The 18,826-nt window shown below is 40.4% G+C and overlaps 2 protein-coding genes across 11 annotated transcripts in view; one reads left to right on the top strand and one right to left on the bottom strand.

Moving 5' to 3' along the window:
• LOC109035187 (uncharacterized) overlaps positions 1–18,826 on the bottom strand; it is a 228,893-nt gene that overhangs the window by 27,136 nt on the left and 182,931 nt on the right. For all 8 annotated transcript variants that reach the window (XR_011900582.1, XR_011900586.1, XR_011900584.1 and 5 more), the window contains one exon: positions 17,518–17,586. Coding sequence is in view for 2 of the 8 variants with exons in the window: in XM_072304694.1 (XP_072160795.1) it covers positions 17,518–17,586 (69 nt within the window). In the remaining 6 variants the exon portion in view is untranslated. The remainder of the gene's footprint in view (positions 1–17,517; positions 17,587–18,826) is intronic.
• Positions 1–18,826, top strand: part of FipoQ (F-box/LRR-repeat protein FipoQ) — a 69,004-nt gene that overhangs the window by 29,185 nt on the left and 20,993 nt on the right. Inside the window, exons 1-2 of one of the 3 annotated variants that reach the window (XM_072304687.1) lie at positions 16,586–16,933; positions 18,069–18,152. The exons of 1 other annotated variant lie outside the window; for it this stretch is intronic. In XM_072304687.1, the coding sequence (XP_072160788.1) occupies positions 16,916–16,933; positions 18,069–18,152 (102 nt within the window). In that variant the 5' untranslated portion in view covers positions 16,586–16,915. Of the gene's footprint in view, positions 1–12,198; positions 12,287–16,585; positions 16,934–18,068; positions 18,153–18,826 lie in introns of those variants that run through there. One more of the 3 variants, XM_072304688.1, reaches the window with a different exon arrangement.

The following is an 18,826-nucleotide window of genomic DNA, read 5'->3' as shown; positions in this document are numbered from 1 at the left end:
GTCTTATTTTCGGATATTTCTTCGGCCTTTTCGAGGATGGTTCGACGGTCAATCGATGATATCCAGATTTTAGGAATTTTCTTAAAAACGTCCGTGCATCTCTCCACGCAGTGTCACGTTCGGTGTTTTTACACAAAATTTGAATTATGAAAATTTCATGGAAGATTTTGAAATAGCTTCGAAACTACGCCCCGGATGAATACCGCAAATTGAATAACGAACAGATTTGGATTTTCATTCGGGGCGTACTTTTAAAGGCATTTCAAAATGTTTCCTAATATTTTGTGTTCAAAAAATATACTGGACGTTTTACAGTGTGACGTGATGCCTAGAGATTCCTGAGAAAAATCCTCAAATCTAGAAATCATCGATCAAATTGATTGATCGACTGACAATACTAACATCCCTTTCTCCAGAGTGCTGAGGATCCACATTGAATGAAAATAAGTAGGAAAAATGAAGTAGAATACACCAACTAGCAATACCCGCAATGATAATATAAAAATAAATCTAATAATATTAATAGTCGATTATCACGCCCCGTGACTGATTTACGGATCCACATTTTTTTAAAGAGACAATGAAAATAGTACAAGGAAGTCCTTCGCAGTTTGCGGCAGTAATCACAACTCGCGGTTCGCGATGGTGAGGGGTCTTTACGTCATTTGCCACGATATGTTGAAAGCACCAGTTCTCGTCTGATCACCGGAATTAACCCTGAGATGCCCAAGATTTGTTTTAATAGCAAAGTCTCAAGTCACGGCTCAAACTAACCCTTATTTAAATATAGTGATTTTGATAGTTTCCCGTAGTTGAATACATTGACTTTGTTAGTTTTGAAAGAAGTACTTTTTTCTTTTTTATATTTTCACCTTCTTGGTAAAATACTGACACTTTCTCACCTCTTCCTTATCTCCCAGAATGAGATAGGATACGTACACTGAAATTTTTTTGAGAAAATTATTTGACTTATAGCGTCGTTTCTTGTCGACAATATTAATTTTTTTTTTCTTGTTAAATCCGCACGATTTCAACTTAACATCAATCTTTAGTTAAAAAAGAGTCGATTTATTATCATTAAGTTTAAGTTAAAAGAAAGATGAAAAAACAACGTTTCTTTAACTCAAAAAAACTGACTGTAAGTTAAATTCGCACGGATTTAACTGTAAAAAAAAAAAACAAATTTCGTCGAAAAGAAACAACGCTACAAGTAAAAATAATGTCTCGATATTATTTTTTTAAATTGACTCCTCCGAAGAAGAGAGAGTCGGGTCAGTTTGACCTGGCTTGGGCTTTTTAAGAATGGTAGTATAAAAATCCCGTGACACAACTCTCTTCAAAATATACGTTTTTAGACGTGCGCTCTTTAGGGCGCTTGAGAGACGAACGTCGTGAGTGCGTGCTTTGCGATATATCGATGATCTGCTATTTAACCCATGGAAATGGATCGATAAACAGGGTGTTCGCAGCGAACGCCTCAATAATCGATTCTTTACCATAGCTTCAAATGGGGAAGTATCGATAATCGATCATTCACGCCGCGCCACTGGACGTCAACGTCCCTACTTTATTTGGCTGTGTTGCTCACGTGGTCCTAGAAGCACCGCTACAAATAAGACAAACAGAACTAACACAACATGGAAATAGATGAAGGGAAAGGAAGCGAGTTGACGACGGCGCAGAGATACAACTATACGTACTTGATGGATGTCCGTGTTGCATCTGCCGAATTGAAGGCGGGATGGCGCGAGGCGTGAACTCGCAACACTCCGCCCTATACACTGGGAAAAAAAACACATTGGATCTAGAGTCCAGACTCTTAAAAACATCGACAAGAGAAAATACTCTTGATTCAATCAGATTTAAGCTTAAATCAAGAACCAAGCCTCTTAATTTGAGCGGATTTCCTTTTGATTTAAGCTTAAATCTGATTGAATCAAGAGTCCTTTTTCTTGTCAATGTTTTCAAGAGTCTGGACTCTAGATCCAATCTCTTTTTTTTCCAGTGTACTGCCTATGCTGTCGTGCTAAGGAAGAACGCCGTTTCAGACGTTGCCAAGTTTCCTCCGATAAAAACCGAATTTACTGAGAAAATTGCAAATATTATTCTCCAAAATTTTCAGGACGATTTTGTACCCATTCACTCAGAATATCTGAAAATGTCAAGGAAAAATATGCATAACTTTCTTCAAAACTACATGTTTCATTCAGGGAAATTTGGCAACTCTCGAATGTTCATACGGCGTTTTTCCTTAGCACGGCAGTATACTGCTTATGAGCGAAATTCGCTTCGGAGAAAAAACAAGAATCTATCCGATTTGAATCGCACGTTTAAATTGGGATGCGCCCTTACACCAGAGAGGTAACGATATTTACGACTTTCATACTTGAAGCGTTCTTCAGTGCATAAAAATATATTCATACATACTTTCAAAATATCGTCAACCCCGGCTTTGTGAGACTTTAAATCACGTCGATCGGAAGACAATCCCCCCCAAGATCAACAAACAAATACGTGTGCTTAGCAAACACAACTAACAATCCTTTGAAGTCGAAAGGAACAGATATAGAGCACAAACGCCTATAAACTTTTCTGCACTAACCACGCAGATGCCAGCCGTACACTCAATAACGGCGCGCATGGGATGATGAGCCAATCTCTGGACCAGTCGGTTTCTACATCTTAACAGAAAATAAAAAGGATTTCAACGGTGTAAGTCCGTAAACATGTACCTCGGTTTGTGACGTCACGGTTATAGGACATTTCATCAACGATTTTTTGTCCGCGCGCCTGTTTTTTCCAGTAATTTACGTCCACGCGTTTTTTCGGCACGGGAGTTTTGGTCCACGTGCCAGTTGAGACCCAAAATTATTTGGCCCACATGTAAATACAAAACGATCATTGCTCACGACGTTTTTGGATGAAAACGTATAATGTCTTGGAAGAATGAGGGTTTGCTTGTTTTTTTGTTTTGTCTGTTTGGTCCAACGGAGAATAATATATAGTTGAGAGTTTTCATGGGTAGTGAGTAAAAATGGGGAAGCGTCAATTCCATGAGACAAAATTCACTAAAACTCTTTACACCTCTTTGGTGTAACAGGACTTAATTAGCTTTCAAGAAATTCCCATCTTGTTATACCTGAACCGGATGAACATCTATATTTGCCTCAGCTGAAGGCTCTTAGATTTTTCCTGTGTACTATAAGTGTCTTGATTTATTTTGCGAGGAAAGATCTGTACTTTTAAAGGATGCCTGTCATTCTTAATACGTTCAATTTCGTATAATACTGTGCAACACCTCTGTTGTGAAATAGTTGCTTCAGGCGCCGCCGCACGGCGGGCGGAGCGGCGCGGCGCGGCGCGGCGTGCTGCCAGCGCGAGAGGCTCACTGGCGCCTACAAACGTAAGTGGATACTTCAAGCATTGTGCAATGCGTGAAGTATCCACTTAGATTTGTAGGCGCCAGTGAGGCTCTCGCGCTGGCAGCACGCCGCACGGTGGATCGAGTCAATGGGAGGGGTCGGTCATCGCGCATCACGCGTCTTATTTTCTCTGATTACGGAGATTTCCCACCCTTAGAATAGAGCAAATTACACTCATCTAATGTATTTTTCGTCGTAGATTCCATTTTTGATCATTTTTCAGCCGAATAACGAGTTTTAATACGAGTTTGACACACTTTTTCATGACTATTGAAATTGGGATCCTTGATAGCTGTTTTTTCACGTTACTTTCGGCGAATGGGACCGTAAGCATCTTACATAAAGAATAATTTTGCAGAACTTGACTCAAGAACATTACTTGAGGAGTGAGGGAGGGCGGCTTTACAGCCCCCTCACCACGAAGGTTGCCATATTTCTTTCGATTTCTGCTAACATCGTTTTTTGTTCATGTTAATTGGTTTCTCGCAATTGCATACTGACACATATACGGAACATTCTGATAATGTTCATTTTTCTTCTCTTTTCCTCCAGCCAGTCAATAGACGTTTTCATTTTTATGAACTCTCTACTCTTTCAGTTATTCAACAAATATTCATATTTCAAAAAATAGATCAATATATTAAAGAAATAAAAAAGAGATGTATATACTGTAGCTTCTTTTTATCGAGTCATCCTAGAATATTATTATAGGTACTTATCACCACATAAAAAAAATTGAATGTGCAGGAAAAAAAAAATTATATCATCTTCCATTATTTCGTTTTGTTCCTCGATGTTTGGAGTGAAGTTTGAAACATATTTATTGAATAAATATTAAAATAGGAGGAAAATTATTTTTCATGCAAGTTCTGATCCCTTGAAGAACCTCTGAGAAGGACTATTGTCTCTTGAAGAAATTTCTTGTATTTCTTCTTTTTCAACCCACAACCAATTTTTACTTTCTCGCTACCCTAGGGTAGAGAAAGTATTGTCATCCTCCAAGGGGGGGGGAAAAAGTTGAAATTTTATTTGTATGGAGCTCATGAAAGAGTTCTAGGTATGTTGCAGACATTTTGCAAGAAACGGGACGTGTGAAATATACAATGCGCAAAACATACACCTTAAACTTTATCGCACAGTATAACGCTGATCGAATCAGCTTCAAAGACTAACAGAAGGTTAATGTATCGTCCAAAAATATCAACAAGTAAGCCAAAATCAGTAATCAGTAGAAAAATTATCGAGATTGAAGGATATCGTGTGATGCACGATTTTATTGATGACAATAGAGCAAGATCGGATTCCCAGCAGGCGCGACTTCCTATCATTCAAATGGACCGTTTTCGCAGATTAGCGGATATTAGCGGCTAATTATTACATAATATCATTCCTGATAGTGTACAGGAGGCAACCCAACAAAGGATTTTGCGGACACTTGTGGACATTTTTTTATCGAGCTATTTTAACATTTTTTTGGGCGTTTTTTTAAAGCAAGCTTTGGAGGTGGTTTTGGTCCTCCTAAAAATATGCCAATGCACATTAATGATATACCAAAATGTTCCTTAAAGGGAGGAGAATAAGCATGTTTAATTGAAATTTTGATTTATCTGCCACAGAACTCATGCAAAAGCGAAATAAAACCTTGAGAATTAGACGGCAAATTTGATACCACCTGCAATGTCAGCTTTAGGCAACCCGCATGTCAAAGCGGAAGGGTTCAAAGATCCTAGAATCGTGGATACATTCATTTTGGAAGCTTAACTACTAGAAAACCAAGAAAAAATATTTAAAATCAGACTTTTTTTTTGTCGCCCATGACCGACCTCTACCATTGACTCGATCCACCGTGCGGCGCGGCGTGCTGCCAGCGCGAGAGGCTCACTGGCGCCTACAAACCTAAGTGGATACTTCAAGCATTGTGCAATGCGTGAAGTATCCACTTAGGTTTGTAGGTGCCCTTGAGCCTCTGCGCTGGCAGCACGCCGCTCCGCCCTGATATGCTTTAATAGGTGTTTATACTCGCATAGTCAGCGTTGTCTAACTCATGATTTTGAAATGTTTGCACACTCTGCCTTGATTATTCTCATTTAAAATCGATGGAGAAAAAATATGTATCAATGTATCAAAGGAGAATAATAATGTAACGTTTGCTTTTTAAATATTGGTGGTTCCGTGTCAAATTTAATGATTTCCAAAGCACTTTAATTTTTTCTTTTACATTTTGTGCTTTTTTTGTGCTGCAGCGAGGTGTGCGCGCAACCAAACGCTCAAAATTTGACGTATTTGACTCTAAAAGATCGATGTGCAAATGGGTTAAAACTAAAGATTGCGTGCTTCTTGGTTTTTTTTCCCTCTTTTATTCATTTTTGCATTTTCTGTCGGCACAACTGCGGCTCATTGAGATTAATGTCGCTTGGAAAAGGTTTTACAAATATTTGCCACGTTTTAAAAATATAAATGTTTTCAAAATGAAGTAATGATTTCGTAAAGAAAAAATTAAAAAAATAAAAAAGTAGGTACCTATACATGTATAAGGTATATTGTACATCGAATATTTTAAGGATAGAAATAAAATCAAATATTCACCAATGACAATTTAAAAAGATGATTCAAAAGGAGAAAGTAATAACATTTCATTTGGAAAATGAGCAACCATAACAAAACCTCTCTCTCTCTCTCTCAATTTCTCATTTCCATATTGTCAATATAATTTTACATACCGACTAAAATATAACGCTTGGAACTTGTCACTGTTACTTATTTTACGTGTGAGCGTAAACTACTGGACCAAAAAGGTGCGCGGACGAAAAATCGTTGACAAAATGTCCTGAAACCGACGTCGCAGACCTCCTGTCATACTTTATTTTTTAAATGAAAAACTACTCAACGGCAACTCTTAAAAACTGCCGTGATATTTCTTCTTGGTACCGAAGAAATTCTGTGGAAATTTCAAGGAATATTGTCGGTTTGTTCTTCTTTAAAAAAAAATAAAATAGGAGAGGAGATTAAAACAACGAAAACGAGATACGTGGTTGCGAACTTACGCCGTCGATTTGCCTTCTTTTAATGGCAAATCTCCTTTTAATCGGCAATTTAATTAAATCTTCTTTTTGTTTCAAATCAACGGAGATATGAGCTTTAGAGATAACGCAAAATCTTTGCCAGGACGGTACCTTGGCTTCTGCTTGGAAAGAAAAGAATGATGTCGAAAAATCAATTTAACCGTGTGCTTTATGTTACTTGGTGTCATACTGGAAAAAAGTCTTGTGAATCCAGTCCCACCCACTCTATTACTATTAAAACTACAATCATACGACCAAACTACCCACATCACTACTCGACTAACCACATCCGACATCGCTAAAATTCGGTGATCAGGCGAGAACTGGTGCTCTCTGGTATATGGTACGAGAACTGGTATGGGCGTTGCTGATTAACGATATACATGGAGAAAAAAAACCTCGTGCGTGGGACCCGAAGTTTAGGTCATATGGATCTCTGAATTTTTCGGTTTGAGCACGTGAACACTTTAGGTCTAGCTGTCAAAGTTCGGATCACACATCTGAAACTTCAGTTCTTACATCCGAAGTACTTTAGATGTAAGAACTGAAGTTTCAGATGTGTGATCCAAACCTCAGCGGCTGGACCGAAAGTGCTCAGATGCTCAATCCGAAAACTTCAGAGATCCATATGACCTAAACTTCGGGTCCCACGCACGAAGTTTTTTTCTCCGTGCACAATGACGTAATATTGACTTTAGCTGGTCCAAAGAATGAGTATATATAACAGTGCGGCAGTTTATTTTTCCACCGATTATAGATTCACGGCATGTTGAAGATCTACAAAACGGTAGGAGCATGGATTCACGGCATGCCATTTATCCACAAACACCGCTTTCCCAATTTTAAATTTCATCTACCCACAGAAACACAAATTTCTGTGGATGAGTGGCATGCTGTGAAATATTCACAGCATGTCGTGAATCCACACATCAAGAGTCCACGTCGGTTTTTAGTTACGGAATCGTGTTTTAATGCTTGATTCTTGTAGATTAGCTAATGATAATAAGATCAGTTCAAACATCAACTTTCTTAGTTTTTTTATCAGGAGATGTGCCTGTTCATGACCCATGCGTCTATGCGAGTAGCTAATGGAGAATTTGCAGGTACCTATCTGAAATTTGATGAATGCCGTGTTTACGTGGGAACTCCCAAGTGAACTGAACACAAGGATACCATTGGTTCATAAATTGAACAATTATTGGATGAGACATTTTTTTTTTTTTTTTTTAGACCTTGGTTGCCATTTGCCTACTACCTTAGGGTGGGGGTAGGTATCAATGCAAATTTTATTAAAAAGAAGAAAAACTCCCCCAAACAAGCCCACCCGGGAGATTGTTTTAACGTTGGGACAAAGTCCCGAAATTCTGGGGTTCAGCGGGAGGCAGGACACTGGGGTTGCGGACTGCTAACTGGCGGCGCCCCACGCTACCGGGCGACCAAACCGGGGGGGGCGGCTTACAACCCCCAGGCAACCCCCCACCCCCCCAGAAAGGATAGACGGGCTCAACCGTCAGCGGTATAGCCCGAGGAAGAGCCCGCCTTTTTGCTAACCTGCCTGCGGGCAGACCATACAGACAGAATGCCTGCAGAGGGCCCACCCGCAGGCAAAACCCCAAAGGGGAGGGTAAAAATTTGGAAAAATGCCCGAAGGCTTACTTTTAAAATGGCACCAGCGCTCGTGACCGAAACGAGGTTCGCTACACCTCGAGTTTAATTGCGCTACAAGGTCTAGGAGGAAGCTTCATAAAGCTATCATCTGGCTGCAAGCAGTCCCCCCCGGGCCACCCTGCACCCCAATGGCTGGCAAGACCCTAGGTATGCAAGAGGACCCGTGGGCGTGGATGATTATGTGGGACTGACCCGCTTTGATCACCCTCCACAGCGGCCGAAGCCGGTGGCGGGAAACAAGGGCCGACCGCACCAAACCCCCTGAACCCTCCTCACAATCACCATTGCCGTGTAGCAGCACAGCCGTATAACAGACGGTGAGGCGGGTAGAGACGCGATGATTACCCTACGCAGAGCACTCCCAGCGAGAAACGTCGGCGAAAATGAGAACAGTGCGTCGCGCCGCGACCACCCGGAGGACACCCCCTCGGCCGCGAGGGAAGACCCACTTTGGGAGTAGGGAATGCGGAGGAACCACCCCACGGCACAACCGAAGACCCCCGTCGCCCACCCGGCCGCGACTGCCCCTGCCGGCAGGGAAGCAGGGTCCCCCTCAAAATTTTTAACCGAGGGGGCGCAGTCCGACCGCCCGGACCCAGAGCCCCGAAGGCCGCAGGTAAAGGTCCCCCCTCCCTCTTCCCCGCCAACCCGGGAGAGCCCCCACCGTGGGAGACCGCGGAACGCGCCCCGCCCGGGGGCCGCCCCCGCCGCACCGGGACGAATACCCCCCCCCAACACCAGCCCCGACGCCCACCCCGCACCCCCGCCCCCCCAGCCCAGACCCACACACGCGCGTGCGATCCTGGATGCCTTCAACACTCGCAGGGACAAAACCCGTGAATACGGCGGCCTTTTGGCAGGACGACGGCAAGCCGTTCTTCCCCAGGCAGAGCCAGGGGCCCGCGCGCAGCGCAGCCCAGGCCGGCGGCGCGCCAGAGCACGAGATAAGAATCGAGAACAGATGCGAGGGGAGATAAACGACCCGACCGCGAGCGGACGACGGAGCCGGCCCCGACGAGGCACGGTTACGCAACACACTGATAACATCGGCCACGCACCGAGCCCGGAATGGGAAAAAACCCATGATGGAAAAGCCGACAACTGGAAAAATCTCGGTTTCCAGTGCACGGATCTAAACGCGATTCGCACACCGGACGCGACACGATAGCTGGAACGCACTGCGTAAGTTTCACGCCGATCGGAGCACTCTACGCGAAACGGGACAGAGATTCGACGGGAGCTCAACTCGGAACAACCGTCTCACTCCGCTTATCAAAGCGAACTCCTCGGATGAGACATGAGAAAATTATTTAATCTTCCAGAATACATGTGTTTAAATGGGAAATGCCGCCAGATGACTAGGCGGTGCATTTTTTCACTTTTTAAATTAATTGTAGATAAATTAATTTAAAAAGTGAAAAAATGCATTTCCCATTTCAGAAAATAATTACAGAAATACTGCGAAATCAGCTCTTCCGGTATTCTCAAATAGAACAGTACATAATTTTCGTGCAAACTCTTCATCGCAGAGATGAACGTAAATACATTTGTTTATTTACAAGCCCATTACTGCAAGCTCCTATACGTATGACGTGTCTCGTATATTTATTTTTTATTCGTATGATTACTTTAATTTTAGATTTCATTTTTTAAAGTTCATTTTAAAAGGTCGGAATTTTCAACTTGTGGCGAAATTTTCCTCCTATTATAGTGATTTACGTTCGGCTGCGACAATAGCTTCCACAGGGTTCCGCCAGGGCTTTGTGCAGTGTACTTACAAAAAATCCTGCGACTTAAATAGGTGCTCATGTCAAAAGTAACAGATGCAGTTGCGATTCTAAATGCCACAATGGAATGCAGTGCCAAAATAAGTCACTAGACTAAAGTTTCTCTAGAAATATCATGTAAATTATAAAAAGTATTTGTAATTATGACGGAGGAGGTTTGGAGGCTTGGTGAATTCTAGAATTCACTGATTTCGGGTTTTTCTTGTCACATATGTATATAGGTATAAGGAATCGTAGAGGAGCTTTATCGGAATTAATATCAGAAACAGTTCCGTTTCTACGATTTTCAAGGAAAATTAAAATAACTAACTTGCTTACTAAACGGTCCGTCTTGAAAGTCCGACTGAATTGCATTTGGAAAAGTTATGAGGAATGACGAAAATACCTATTGTTTTGCCTAAATTGCCACTTGAAATTACAACACGAAGGAAGTCCTCTTTTTATTATTGATTTTCCCCTTTATGAAATCATTCTAATTTTCCCTCAAGGCATCAGATAGTGTCTTTAAATAATACTAACTATTGACTTTAAATAGAATTTCGTACAAAGTATACTCATTTTCTGACGTTGAACTAAACGCGCTTTTCTATAATTCTGTTAATACTCATAGTTCTCCGATATACGTGGAAAGTTTCATGATGTCAGTTAGTGTGTGGAGAAGAGGGACCCATCTGGATGGAGTAAAGTAAATCGAAACCGAGGTGATCCTTCCACTCAACCCACCCATTTTCCGTTAGCGATGAGGTGCAGCCTGCTAAGCTCGGGTAGGCAATATGTCATACACAAAACGTGTTCCACGCTTTCTGATGTGTGTCAATTTGCCTATCTGGAATGGTGCGGCTGCAACTTACCGCTGTGGAATGAATAGTCGGGTCGTTCCTTAAACAGCTCCTTTGCTCAGGAGGTCCTATTTGGTTTAAAACGCAAGTAATAACTAGGTTTTTAAAGGAGCTCTCGAGATAGCACAAAAGGGAAGGACATTTTTTGCGACCCTTAATTCAAGTTCAGCAGTACAACTTCGGAAATGGATCCTAGAAAGGGATTCCAATGTTTTACCGCAAAATAAAATGAAAGCGAAAGTAATCATATTGGACTCTCGTGAAATTTAAGAGTAGGTTTGCACCTACATTAACGTTTGTCAAAATCATTGAATTTTTTCTTCCATACTTTATACTTTTTACAGTGGCAGATCATTGTCATTCCTTGCAAGGATACATTTCAAAAGTTATGCTGTTGAATTTATCTGAGGTTTGCAAAAAGTGTCAATTTTATGAAGCTATCTTTAGAGCTCCTTGAACCTTCCTAAATCAAAATGTAAAACCAAAAGCTCCTCCAAAGAAAAGGAGTTGTTTAAGGAACGACTTTAAATACTGGTAAGGAAAAACGCCGTGTGAACATTCGAGAGTTGCCAAATTTTCCCGGATAAAACAGATATTTTTTAGGAAAGATATCCGTATTTTCCCTTGAAATTTTCAGGTATTTTAGATCAAGTTGCAAACATAATTGCCTGAAAATTTTGGGGGAAAAAATATTCAAAAATTTTTCCAGTAAAGTTGGTTTTTATTGAAGGCAATCTGACAACGTCTGAAGGCTCGTGCGGCGGTTTTCCTTAGGCCGTGCCAAAGAAGAACGCCGTATGAACATTCGAGAGTTGTCAACATTTTCTCCGATAAAATGTTTATTTTTGAGGAATGTTGTGAATATTTTTTCCATGAAATTTTGAGACAATTTAGATCGAATTACAAACAAAACTATTTGAGAAGTTGACAGAAAAATATTCAGAAACTTTGCTTTAACTTAGCGATTTGTCAAAGGAAAGACAACGCCTGAGGGTTCATACGGCGGTTTTCCTACAGTCCCTTATACTGAGGTCAGACAACACCCCCTCACGGAGTCACAAACGGGAATAAAGATTAGAGAAATTGAACGTTTTTTGTAATCTTTGATCGGCCATTCTCAAATTCCTTTCTCCGTTCCTCCTCTTATTCCGTATGTTCCTTACCGAACCCGCAACTCCCTGGTCCATTCCAGATTATAATCTTTGCAATCGGCAAAAATGTAATCTTTTTCCCGTTTGTGACACTGTGAAGGCCTAAAATACGGAACCGATCAGAAATGGATTCACATTGTCTTTACTCTCAGTATAAAGGGACGCTAGTTTTCCTCAGCACGGCAGAATACGACCCATAGGTTTCTACCTTTTTGTACTCTCTGGTGTGTGTTATAATTGTGAATGATGACACGTATGTCGTTTCCCAGGATGGACTCTTGGGGTCATCTGAGCGTGGACATCGCGTCTAGTCACCTGTCTCGAGATGAGCGGAGCAGTCAGAGAGCAGCCAAGACGGTTCGTCATATTTCATGCCCACCCCCTTCACCTCGCAACCATGCACCCTTATCGCTCTGAAAATTTTAGCCCCTGCACTCTACCTCTCCCGGTGTTCCATGCGATACCTTTTGTTATGTTTACAATTGTTCAGCTTTTCCCGTTTGGAACATACCCTAGTAGCATTGACTGTTAAATTTCGCCTTTTGAAAAAAGCGACAAAATGCTGAAATATCCTACTTAGAATTCCTTCTTTTTCATGTAACGGAGGGTATCGTTAAGCCGTCTCTCCGCCCACCTTGAAATTCTCTATAACTCTAAACTGAAAAAAAAATCTCGGTGTATTTACTAAGAAAAGGGTAAAATTACCAAGAATTCGGGGTTCTATTTGATCCCAGTCTTTTCTTGGTACAGTTACCATTTATGGAATTGGTAACTTTACCGAGAAATCTCGGTAAAATTATTGAACTTTCTCGGTAATTTCACTGGACCTTGGTAAAAACGCCAAAATTTTTTATCGACTGCGGTAGAATTACCGAGATAAAAGGCAAATTTACCGGGAATTGATTACCAATAAAAGTGGTATTCTTACCTGAAAAAACAGTAAAAATACCGGTTTTTTGGTAAGCTTACCAGTCTGTCTTAGTAAAATTACCAATAATTGGTAAAAAAGTGAGATGGTAAAGGTACCAACGGACTTTGGTAAAAACGCCGAGAATTTTTTTTTCAGTGTATCGCTCTGAAAATTTTAGCCCCTGCACTCTACCTCTCCCGGTGTTCCATGCGATACCTTTTGTTATGTTTACAATTGTTCAGCTTTTCCCGTTTGGAACATACCCTAGTAGTATTGACTGTTAAATTTCGCCTTATGAAAAAAAGCGAGAAAATGTTGAAATATCCTACTTAGAAAACCCCCATTCCTTCTTTTTCAAGTAACGGAGGGGTATCATTAAGGTGATTCGATGGACGCCATATTTTTTGTCAGAACGGCATGCGATATGTCGGATCAATTGGTTCCATTTTTCAGCTACTCGTCATTTTTCTCCAATTTTGAGATCGCAATTCTGTTGTCAGGAGACTAAAGCACTCACTTACCAATTTTTACAAAGAAATTCAACGTAATAAAGGCGTGCTTTTTTTTAGAGAGAAAACATCGCATTCGATACTGATATCGAAACTCGATATCAGTATCGAATGCGATGTTTTCTCTCTGAAAAAACCACGCCTTTATTACGTAGAATTTCCTTGTTAAAATTGGTAAGTGAGTGCTTTAGTCTGTTGACAACAGAATTGCGATCTCAAAATTCGAGAAAAATGACGAGTAGCTGAAAAAATGGAACCAATTGACGCGATATATCGCATGCCGTTCTGACACAAAATATGGCGTCCATCGAATCACCTTAAGCCGTCTCTGCGTCCACCTTGAAGTTCTTTATAACTCCACGATTTTTTTGCTCATTGAAGGTCTACGTTTCAGGGAATGCATCATGGTCTGGTAATTTTTGGTCTCTCTTTGGGTCTAAGCTTGATCTAAACATGAGGCTGAAGGCCGAAATTGGTAATAAATGCGGGTTTCGTGGATTTGCGCTCGAATACCTAAAAATCCGTATTTTTCGCCGAAATCAGCCTTTAGACACATGTTTAAGACCGAGTGAAACCTGGAAAGAGGCTCGAAATGACCAAAGCATGATCCATACCGTCAAATTTACACCTTCAGTGAGCAAAAATCGCAGAGTTGAGGACATTCAGGGTGGGTCCAAAAACGGTCCTTATCGACGTACGTACTCCTACCCTTTCTTCATATGAACTTTACGTTAAAAAAAAATTATGAAATAAATTTGCATCAAAATTTTGTGGAATCCTAAAAGTCACTCACATTGACGCTAAACAAAAAAAAAAAAACTGCAACACATGCAATAACATAAAAAGCTGAAAATGTATACATATATGTAAAATGTACTAAAATAAAGTGATGAAAAATGTGTAAAAGTTCAGAATGGCATTTCTACGCAAAGGATACAATGAAGAGTTTCCTAACTCGGACGTTTTAAACAGCCTCCTTAAGAGTTTCCCTTTGAAAGGTATGAGTTATTAAACTTTCTTTTTTTTTTTTTAACAGCGAAGTATATCTCGATATTGATAGCTCCTGCTCCTGCATGCGGTGCAAAAGCCATTTGAACTCGTTTCTACAATCTCTTTACTTAAATCCAAGCCCCGTAGCACTTTTTTAAGACCCTCAGTGCAAGGATTAGAGTCGAAAATGCTTGATGCCTGTTTTTGTTTGAACTTTCCTGAAACTCCTCTCTATAGTTCTTCAATTGTATTTGCTACACACAATTTCTGCCGAATGTTCGTGTTTCTGATTTACTCATTGTTTGGAGTTATTGAATGGTTATGTTTTTTTCTCATATTTTAGTCAAAAATTTGTCTTGAATGTCTCTAGGTCTCCGGAGGGAATATCGATAATCGATAATTCACGCCTCGCCACTCTGCCGTGATAACGAAGAGAGCAGTGAGTGTCAAGTTTTCGAAATCGAGTTTCCTTCAAAATTCGTCTAATCTCTTTTAGATGAAATCATGAAATATTTAAGACAGTAAAATTCATCTTAATTGTATAAAAACGAGACATATGAGAAAACCGTAAGAACGCAAAAAATGACGTAGTTTCAGGCAAGACAGCAGTAAGTGAGATTATTCCTCCACAGAGCCAATGAAAACAGTGCTTCAAGTACAGTGCCGCCCTCTTCTACCAATTTCTAACCTGAAAATGTGTTTGTTGTGTGTCCAAAACGCAACCACGAAAGCATGCAGAAGATAGCACTTACGGCTGTCTTGCCGAACACTAGCCTAACTTGAAAATGGTGAATATCCTTTTTATTATCCAAAGGATTTCTAGGAGTCTTTCGGACGATTATAGTGGCATTTGACAAAGAACGTAGGCTTATTTCAAGAAAATCTTCCGGTCAGTCACTTCTGAGCCCTTTCTCTCGAAACTCCATTTTTCCACTTACCGCTCTTTTCGCTATCCACGGCAGAATTGAAATAAAATCGGTCCATTTTTAATCATCCAAACAATTCCTAGGAGTCTTTCAGATGATTAGTGGCAATTTGACAAAGACGGAGGCTCCTTTTAATAAAATTTTCCGGTCAGAAGCCTCTATGCCCGTTTTCTCTAAACTTCATTTTTGTACTTACTGCTCTTTTCGCTATCACGGCAGAATTGAAATAAAATCAGTCGATTTTCAATCATCCAAACGATTTCTAGAGTCTTTCGGATGATTAGTGACAATTTGACGAAGAACGTAGGCTTTCAATAAGATTTTCCCGTCAGACGTTTCTGAGCCCTTTCTCTCAAAACTTCATTTTTGCACTTACTGCTCTTTTCGCTATCACGGCAGAAACGAAATAAAATCGGTCAAATTGAATCATCCAAAGGATTTCGAGGAACATTTCGGATGATTAGTGGCCATTTTACCATAAACGGAGGCTTCTTTCAATACAATTTTCCGGTCAGACGTTTCTGAGCCCTTTTTCTCAAAACTTCATTTTTGCACTTACTGCTCTCTTCGCTATCACGGCGGAAACGAAATAAAATCGGTCAAAATTGAATCAACCAAACGATTTCGAGGAACATTTTGGATGATTAGTGGCAATTTGACCATAAACGGAGGCTTCTTTCAATAAAATTTTCCGGTCAGACGTTTCTGAGCCCTTTTTCTCAAAACTTCATTTCTGTACTTACTGCTCTTTTCGCTATGACGACAGAAACGAAATAAAATTGGTCAAAATTTAATCATCCAAACGATTTCCAGGAACATTTCGGATGATTAGTGGCAATTTGACCAAAAACGAAGGCTTCTGTCGATAAAATTTTCCGGTCAGACGTTTCTGAGCCCGTTTTCTTCAAAACTTCATTTTTGCACTTACTGCTCTTTTCGCTATCACGGCAGAAACGAAATAAAATCGGTCAAAATTTTATCATCCAAACGATTTCCAGGAACATTTCGGATGATTAGTGGCAATTTGACCAAAAACGGAGGCTTCTTTCAATAAAATTTTCCGTCAGACGTTTCTGAGCCCTTTTTCTCAAAACTTCATTTTTGCACTTACTGCTCTCTTCGCTATCACGGCAGCACTGATAGCGTTCACATCCGGGCCCGGACTGACGACGTCGCTCACGCACGAAGTACGTCTCGGGGCTCGCACGTCGACGCGTCAACACCCGGAGCCCGGGGTGGGGGACTGCAGTTATTTTAAGATTTGTTCAACATGAATTATACGTTTTCTCCGGTTATTTCCGAGCCATTGTAAACGGCAAACCCCCAACTCGCGTTAATCGGGACTTCTTCTCGTATTACAAACGCTTTTCAAGTTCCACCGGTTCATCGCCCGCGATTTTTCCGCTTTTTCCGCCGATTTTCCGCGAAGTTTTTCCTTCGATCCTCAGCTGGAAAGCATCGAATTTCGTTCGATTTGAATATGGGTTGAGCGCCCGACGCATAGGTTGAGGTCGGGCTACGCGAGGCTCGGGTGGGATTTTGAGGTTAGGTGTGATTTTTGGGGGGTTTACGTGAGTGGTCCGGAAAATCCTCGGTACCCCATTTTTTTGGTTTTTTGGTGAAGTGCGCGGGAAAAAACTACTCCGTCAAGATGAATATGTCCAGTGATGTCAGTAACACAGATTCATTCATCCATGTTTTAAATTTTTCATTCCTGTCCAAAAATTGCTTGAAAGTTAATCTACTGCAATTTAGTACATTGATAACATGAATTGGAAAAGGATAGTATTTTTTATAAATACAGGATACATTTTCCGTAAAAGAATTCAGTATAAGAGTATGAAGGAAGTGCAACATGCCCATTCTATCTGAAATAGAAACTGATAATATGAGACTGTATTAACGAGTATTTGGCCTACAGTTCACAGGGTCGAGTGTCTGTTGACTTGGGTTTAAAACGTCAAATTAAATGAAGGGCTTGGAGGACAATGCGCATTAAGGCAGTTTTTGCTATTTCGAGAAAAACGTGTTTGAAGTTTCGAAGTCACATGGACCCTAATGGCAGAAAGAAAGTTCAAACTGACTTTTTGATGCTTATAAATTGGAATTTGGGAGCCAATTTTTCATGGAGTATGTATTAAGACTAGTTTTACTTGAAATCATTAATAACTCAATTTGTTCAGAAACTGCACATATGCCCCTTATCTTCCAAGCTCCTCGAATAAAAAATGTTGGAAACAGTAAGTTCGGTACCTTATATCTGGAGAGGCAAATTTTGACGGTGAACGTCTCCAGATGATAAAACTCGTCATGCAGGATCAGCTAAAACAGAAATATATAGATTGATATCATTACCTCCATCAATTAAAGACTATTCTACTAGATTAAAGAATGTAGAAGTACTAAAAACCCCATGTTAAACCAACCTCATTCAAGGCGTTCCAAAACCTTAATTTTGAAGCTTGTAATAAGGCAACAAAAAGTTGACTTTGGTATAAATATGAGGAGAAACAAAAAAAATGTGGATAGGTCGATCAAAATTCCCATATTATGCGTCCTACTTTTAAATGATAAAACTCACAATTTTCCTCGTCCCTTTTTATGGAAGAGTTCACCTTCTTGACAGGTGCTAGCACTCAGATAGGTTTCATCAATACATAAAAACCAGTTGAAAAATTTCAAGATGACACCACTGTTTCAAAAGGTCAACAAAGCGCTGGAGGTACCGAAAAAGTACTTGTTCTTTCAATTTCCTCCCTATAAGGCTATGGATGAATGTGTCTGTGTTCTGTCACCCCGTGTAGGTATGGAACCAATTGATGGTAGAATCCTCACAAGTTTACATCGACGAAAGCACAGGAGAAGTGAGGAGCCCTTTTGCCAACACTGTAAGTTTGCTGATGAACCTTGACCTTTCACAACTCGAAAGGGCCACCTGTACGCATGTCTTACAGTTGTATTTTGATAGTTGTAACTTTTCGGTGTGACCATCCGTGGAAATAGAAATACATTTTTGAAAAGTACAGCTGCGGACTACAATTAAGACTAGAAAAAAAAACACATCTACCAGGAGGCTTCGGCTACAAACACTGCAGCCTTCTTTAGTTGGATAAAACATGTACACCTTTTTTCAAAAAATTAAAACTTAGCACTAGGTAGTGTCTCTCCATGAAAGACGAATAAAGCTGTTATGAAAAAAGGGTAACAGGAGACAGTGGGAACAGAGAAATCTCTTTCCACCCAAAAAAAAAAAAACGAAAAAAAAGGTATTGGCATCATGGCCACCATTGGTCACTAGACAACGTTTTAGAGAAAAAAATAATGCTCCTCGAAATATGCCGTAGAGAATGATGCACACAACAAAAATTTCGGAAATCAACTCCTTGACGTGAATAACAAGTTTTCCAACTCAGTTCAAAGGGAAGTTTGACTATTTACAAACGGCGTTATTTGTATTTTCGCCACATAATCAACGTTAACTGTAAAGACTTATATCCTGTTTAGGAATGAATCATGAGTTAATTTCCGGATTCCCGTTGTGTGGTTCGTCTTGAGGAGAAAA

Source organism: Bemisia tabaci, chromosome 9 (assembly GCF_918797505.1).
Source record: "Bemisia tabaci chromosome 9, PGI_BMITA_v3".
Classification (NCBI taxonomy): Eukaryota; Metazoa; Arthropoda; class Insecta; order Hemiptera; family Aleyrodidae; genus Bemisia; species Bemisia tabaci.
Note: the sequence above shows the minus strand (reverse complement) of the source record. Positions and strands in the feature narration are given on the sequence as shown.